The sequence below is a fragment of the Myotis brandtii genome, unplaced genomic scaffold, assembly GCF_000412655.1.
Source record: "Myotis brandtii unplaced genomic scaffold, ASM41265v1 scaffold33, whole genome shotgun sequence".
In the NCBI taxonomy this organism is placed as follows: domain Eukaryota; kingdom Metazoa; phylum Chordata; class Mammalia; order Chiroptera; family Vespertilionidae; genus Myotis; species Myotis brandtii.
This window is the reverse complement of record NW_005362713.1, coordinates 47,325-54,760: the sequence shown is the minus strand read 5'-3', so window position 1 is coordinate 54,760 and position 7,436 is coordinate 47,325. Positions and strand designations below refer to the sequence as shown.

Sequence of the window (7,436 nt, the reverse complement as noted above, 5' to 3'; positions counted from 1 at the left end):
TGCTCAATGCTTTCGTAAGCTCAGGAGAGAAATATTAAAGTGATGACTTGTTTCCAAATAGCAAGTCCTAAAGCCAGTATTCAAAGAAAAGCTGCAGGTGACCCTTTATTTCTTTCTGGTCCCTTTACCAAACCTCCATGCCACTCATGACATTACTTGTTAATATTATGCATTCCAAAATCTAAACAGGTAAACATAAGTTTGCTAATTTTTACTTAACAAAACAAAACAAATTTAAGATAAAACACTTAAAATTCTCACAACACAAACCTCAGTTTTCACGTTCATTAAAACATTTCAGAATCACTCAAAAATGAGAACTGAACACGGGTGCACTTATTTGGCAGAGAACTACTGAATTTATTCTCTAGAAGAAAAAGCAGACCTGAAGGATCACATTACTGGGACATTTCAAACATGATGACAAGTTCTTATCTTCTAAACTTCAACAAAAGCTGCTTCAACAAACTACTTAATGAATACCTGCCCTACTAGACAAGCCAGGAGGAATCTGACGCATTAACGATGTCAGAAGCGGAGTCACTTCACTTCTTTCTGCTGTTTCCAGTTGCTAGAATAGTGGCAACTCGCATAAATATATTTAATGTATCCATGTAGATTCCCAGCATCCTAGAAAAGAAAATAATACCTGTTTAAGTATGTAATTCTAATAACAACAACTATTTCTTAATCTAGGAAAGAAGAAAAAGCAATACTGATTATTTAACTTAGGTATATAAGATGAACATTTTAAAACAAGATATGCCAACTAAGGAAGTCCTCGACAAGAAAATAGTCAAGATTTTCTTCTGGTAGATTAATCTTTTAAATGGCAATGAGCAGTTTAAAAATCATTATTTTATCCTCTAATACTCTACTATAAGTATAATATCTTGATGGGGGGGTGGGAGGGAGGACAATACAAGAATCAAAACAAAACCAAAGAAATACCTTTACAAAAATGTGTTAGACACAAGTCTGGCATTTTTAAATATAATATGCCCTTCCCTTAAGGCCCTACTCCCCCTTCATCCAAAGAAACTGTTATGAATCTGTAAGCATTATAGCAGCATTTTAAAAACCATCATTACAGTTTTAGTATTTAAAAAAAAGACAAATAAATTGAGTTGTATGAGTTCTTTATATATTTTGGATATTAACCCCTTGTTGGAGCTGTTGGTTGCAAATATCATCTCCCATTCTATTCATTGCCTTTTTGTTTTGTCAGCAGTTTCTTTTGCTGTGCAGAAGCTTTTTAGTTTGATATAGTCCCATTCATTTATTTTTGTCTTTCCTTCCCTTGCCTTTGGGGTCAAATTCCTGATATGTTCTCTATGACCAAGGTCTATAAATTTAGTACCCATGCCTTCTTCTATGTACTTTATTGTTTCAGATCCTATATTTAGGTCTTAATCCATCCTGAATTAATTTTTGTACATGGGACACCAGACAAAAAACCTAACTGAAAAATGAGCAAAGGATCTCAACAAACACCTCTCCCAAGAAGACATATAAGCAACCAACAGATATATGAAAAAAGATTCAACTTCATCAACTATTAGCGAAATGCAAATCCAAACTACAATGAGATACCACCTCACACCTGGTAGAATGGCTATTATCAACAAGACAAGTAATAACGAGTGTTGGAGAGGTTGTGAAGGAAAAGGAACCCTCATTCACTGCTGGTAGGAATGCAGCCACTATGTAAAACAGTATAGCAGTTCCTTGAAAAATTAAGAATAGTTACCATATGACCCAGCAACATCTACCTGAAAAACTCTAAAACATTTATTCATAAAGATATATGCTGCCCTATGGTCACTGAAGCATTATTCATGGTGGCCAAGACATGGAGACAACCAGTGTCTTTGGTAGATGACTGGGTAAAGATGTGGTACATATACTAGTACACAATGAGGTACTACTCAACTGTAAGAAAAGGTGAAATACTGTCATTTGCAACAACATGGATGGACCTTGAGAATATCATGCTAAGCGAAATAAATCAGTCAGAAAAAGCTAAGAAACATGTGATTTCACTAATATGAGGGATATAAAACTGAAACTCAGAGACAGACAGACAATAGGATGGTGATTACCAGAGGGGGGCAGAGAGTAAAGGGGCCAAGTATATGGTGACAGAAGATGATTTGACTTCGCATGGTGGGCACACCACTCAATAAACAGATCATCCAATATAATAAAAGGCTAATATGCAAATTGACTGAACGGTGGAAAGACCATGTGCTCCCACAGGGGGAGTGCCGCTCAGCCGGAAGCCAGACTCACAGGGAGCAGGCCTAACCTGAGGGCTCCTGGACTGTGAGAGGGTGCAGGCCGGGCTGAGGAAACCCACCCCCCCCAGAGTGCACGAATTTTGTGTACCCGGCCTCTAGTGGATTATAAAAATGTACACTTGAAGCCTATATGATCTTATTAACCAGTATCACTCCAATAAATATAATTTAAAAAAATTGCTTTAGCCCAGCTGGCATGGTTTAGTGGTTGAGTGTCAACCTATGAACCAGGAGGTCACAGTTAGATTCCCAGTCAGGGCCACATGCCCAGGTTGCGGGCTCAAGACGCCCCCCCCCCCGCCCCCCCTCCCGTGGTGGGAGGGAAGGGCATGTAGGAGGCAGCCTACCAATGATTCTCATCATTGATATTTCTATCTCTCTCTCCCTTTGTCTCTGAAATCAATAAAAAATATTTTTAAAAAGTAAGTTACTTTAAAAATATGTGGTAACACCATGAAACTCAAAGAAAATTGCTTAATAAAATAACCTACTTTGGTGGAGAAAAGGAAAAAAGCATTATTATATAACACCTAATATCAGTTAAATTTGAATATCTCCAAATGAAATTTCCATACTAAGGTATTTCTAATTTTTAGTAAAAGTCTTTTCGATTAAACATTTCAAGTCAATTATTTACACTTTCCAATGAATACCCAACTAATACATCTTTTCTTCAGTTCTAAAGTCTATTAAATATTAAAATTAATTGGCCAACAAGAACACCATCAGGCTAATTATTCTGAATTAACTGAATACCTAAATATTACTTAGTTGCAATAGAATAAAATTTCTATGGATACACAGCTTACTAGAGAGAGAATAGACCAAACAGCAATAGAAATAAAATAGTAAAATCTGACAAAGCCATTGTTGTGGGTTGAAATCAAAAGGTATGTCCAAGTCTTAATCCTTGGTTATTTGTGAATGTGACTCTATTTGGGAACTGGATCTTTGCGAATATAATTAAGATGTGAGTTGAGATGAATACTGGAGTAGTGTGGGCCTTAATCAAATATGACTCCTGTTCTCATAAGAAGAGGAGAGACAGCAACAGACAAGACAGGAAGAATGCCATGAGCAGACAGAGAGGTCAGAGTGATGCATCTACAAGCCAAGGAATGCTGGCTCTGCCAAGAAGGCAGGAGAGTCAAGGAACAGACCCTCCCACAGAGGCCTCTGAAGGTGCCAACGCTGAGGACACCTTGATTTCAGACCTCTAGCTTCTACAACTGTGAGAGAATACATTTCTCTTGTTTTAAACCACCCAGTTTGTACCGTTTGTTATGGCAGCCCTAAGAAACTAATATAATCATAAAACAGGACAAAATGAAACAAATGTCTTTATATAACAAAGACATTAAAGACTACTTACGAATTGATGGGATCATATTTTTGAACTCCATACACTGGCACTATTTCTGCACGCTTGATGACTTTCTGCGTGTCATACAGAAGGAACATGCTGAAAAGAGCTAATCCACCATAAATTGCCACCGAGTACAGAGTGGCACCAGCCACAGTGGTAGGTGGAAGAAACATAGATCCTGAAATCAAAACGGGAAAAAAAGGTTATTTTAAAAAAGGGACTTTTCTCTAACTATATATATAGTTAATGCTATTTTTAAATTTTTTCTTTGGTATACTAACATAAAAAAGCATCTCAGTTATAAGCATGGTCTAATTTTATATACATACAATTCAAAACCCATGATACTCATTTCTGCAAAGGGTGGCTTACCCACATTACAGGAAGGCTCTTGCATCAGAGCAATGCTCATGTTCTGCAGACCAATTTAGCCATTTTAGGTGCATTTGGTAAACCAATAGTAATTATTATGCCAAATAAGAAAATCCAGTCTAATTAGCACAGATCTTTTAAACAACTTTAAAAAATGACTAAATATCTTCCCCCCAGTAGGAAACCTAAGTACATAAGATGATTTTGGTACATCACGAACCAAGAACCAACTGTCAAAGCACAGTGGCTTACCCAGTGAGGACACAAAGACGAGGCCCAGGCCCACTCCCAGGGGTGCTCCCATGTTCAGAAACTTCTCACTGGGTGCACACATGGCCACAGTGGAGAGGCCACCTACGACGCCTGCCGTGTACCATGCAGCTCTGATGAGAAGAGGCCCCCCTAATATCGTCAGAGGAGCCACCACTGCGCCCATCACACCTGGAGAAAGCAAGTGGTTTTTACTAAACAACCAAAGGGAAAATGCCATTTCTAACATGGCCTTTGAATGTATTTTACCTTATGTTAAACAGTACGATACGAAAAGCCTTCCCCTTATTTAGGTAACACTACCCCCACAATCCTACAACCAAAACTTGGGACTATCCAGATTCTAAAATCACAGCAGCAGCATTATTCCTAGTCAAACAGCCACAACTCACAAGTACAAACACTAACCTACATTTTTAGTGACTTTGTCAAATTCCATGCTGTAGTTAATTTTTTGGATTCAAACCTAACTTTAGTCTTAAACAAAGTAAGATGAGAAAATGAGTATATTATGCTAATCTTAAATGTGGCTCAGGGTTGAATGTTGACCTATGAACCAGGAAGTCACAGTTCAATTCCCGATCAGGGCATATGCCCAGGTTGTGGGCTCGATCCCCAGTAGGGGACATGCAGGAGGTAGCTGATCAATAGTTCTCTCCAATCATTGATGTTTCTTTCTCTTTCTCCCTCTCACTTCCTCTCTGAAATCAATAAAAAAATATGTATTTTTAAATGTAGAAACTTCAAGGACACTGCTGTTACATTGTGTAATAAGGAATGAAATCTTAACTTGTAAAAAGTAATTTAAGTTGTCATTATAAACAGCCTCATAAAAATTACAGTGAAAGTTATCAATATAATTAACCAAGTAAATAGAATTCAACTGAAAAATAAATCTTGCCCTGACCAGTCTGGCACAGTGGTAAGAGCCTTGGCCCTCAGACTGAAGGGTCCGAGTTCGATTCCTGATCTAGGCATGTACTTGGGTTACAGGCCCGCATGTGCAGGAAGCTTACCTATCAATGTGTCTCTCTCGCATCGATGTTTCTCTCTCTCCCCTCCCCCTTACCTCTCTTCCATCTTCTCTAAAAATCAATGGAAAAAATACCCTCAGGTGAGAACTAACCAAAAATAAATAAATAAACAAACAAACAAATAAATCTTAGATAAGGCATTATCTCAGTGGTGAGTAGGACAAGTTACCCTTTTCTTAAACATTAGATGTGTATAGTTTAACTCACAGAATAGGCACAGAGCTGTCTTCATACTAAAATTTCAATACTAGTGTGTTCCTTTTGTGAGAATAACATTTCTAGATCAAGTAGTAAGGTAATTAATTCTATTTCATGATGAATAACTTTAAAATATTTTTTGCTCTAGGAAAAGATACTAAATAAAAATTCTTCTGTATAATATTTCTGTTGGGATTTCCATCAGTTTTACATTTGATAGCAAAATTTTTATCAAAACTTTTAAGGAGACTGTTCAGAGACTTTTCAATGACACTTTCTCATAAAAATCTTAAGTGGTTATAGCTGTGTGCTGCTTAAGGACAAATCAATTATAAAACTAACAAGGATAGCTCATTATTATTGTGAATGAAAACAGGAATTCAGCAAATTGGTTCAACCACTGTAGAAAAAAAGTGTGGACGTTCTTCAAAAATTATAGCCAGAACTACCATATGATCCAGCAATCCCACTTCTGGGTTTATATCAAAAGAAATTAAAATCAGGATCTCATAGAAATAGCTACATTTCCATGTTCACTGCAGTATTATTCACAATAGTCAAGATTAAAAAACCTAGGTGTCCATCAATGGATAAATGGGTAAAAATATATACATATAAAATGGAACATTATTCAATCATAAAAAATAAAATCTTGCCATTTTTGTCAACATACATGGACCTCGAAGGCAATATGCGAAGTGAAATAAGTCAGACAGAGAAAGAAAAATACAGTATTATCTCACTTATACGTGGAATCCAAGAGTCAAACTCAGAGAAACAGAGAGTGGGGGAACTGTGGAGCTATTGGTAAAAAATATAAATTTCCAGTTCTATGATTAACAAGTTTGAGGATTTAATGTACAACATGGTGACATTAAAATAAACAAATGGAGACTAGATGTGAACGTTCCCTAGGCAGACAAAACCAGTTTAGTCATAAAAATAAAGCTCAATTTAGTTTATTTTACAAGATTAACTTGACCTGGGTCATTTCCTGCTTATGCCTCTAGAAGTCATTAGCAAAATTTGAACTGTTTCCCCAGGCTGATAGGAGGTAACCGCAGAAAATTCTATTATAACCAATCCCTGTGAAGAACAAACAGCCAGCCCTAACCAGTTTGGCTTAGTGGAAGGTCGAACTGAAGGGCCCCAGATTTGATTCTGGTTAAGGCATGTACCTTGGTTGCAGGCACATCCCCAGTAGGGGGCGTGCAGAAGGCAGCCAATCGATGTTTCTACCTCTCTATCCCTCTCCCTTCCTCTGTTAAAATAAAAAAAGTTTAAAGAAAAAGAACCACCAACCACTGCTTTCTCACTATATAAGTTGCTTTATAATACTAGAGGCCTGGTACATGAAATTTGTGCCCTCAGGGGATGTCCAAATGATGGCTTAGGCCTGCTCCTCGCGGAAGTCGGATTTCTTAGCACTGCTGCAGAGGCGGGAGAGGCTCCCACCTCGGCCGCTGCGCTCGCCAGCCGTGAGCCTGGCTCAGGGCTTCTGCCTGAGCGGTGTTCCCCCGTGGGAGTGCACTGACCACCAGGGGGCGGCTCCTGCGTTGAGCGTCTGCCCCCTGGTGGTCAGCACGCGTCATAGCCACCAGTCTTTCCGCTGTTCGGTCGATTTGCATATTAGCCTTTTATTATATAGGACCAGAGGCCCGGTGCACAAAAATTTGTGCACTTGGGGGGGGAGAGGAGGGTCCCTCAGCCCGGCCTGTGCCCTCTCGCAGTCTGGGATCCCTCGGGGGATGACCACCTGCTGGCTTAGGCCCGTTCCCCGGGGGATTGGGCCTAAGATGGCAATCAGACATCCCTCTGGCAGCCCAGCAGCCCTCGGGGGATGTCCACTTGCCAGCGGGGAGCAGGCCTAAGCTGCAGTCGGACATCCTTAGCGCT

At 39.0% G+C, this 7,436-nt stretch overlaps 1 protein-coding gene across 1 annotated transcript in view; it reads right to left on the bottom strand.

Moving 5' to 3' along the window:
- Window positions 1–335: 335 nt before the first annotated feature.
- GHITM (growth hormone inducible transmembrane protein) overlaps window positions 336–7,436 on the bottom strand; it is an 18,396-nt gene continuing 11,295 nt past the window's right edge. The window contains exons 5-7 of the mRNA XM_005871116.2: window positions 4,291–4,479; window positions 3,673–3,844; window positions 336–630 (exon numbers count right to left, since the gene is read on the bottom strand). Coding sequence (XP_005871178.1) covers window positions 546–630; window positions 3,673–3,844; window positions 4,291–4,479 — 446 coding nt within the window. The 3' untranslated portion in view covers window positions 336–545. The remainder of the gene's footprint in view (window positions 631–3,672; window positions 3,845–4,290; window positions 4,480–7,436) is intronic.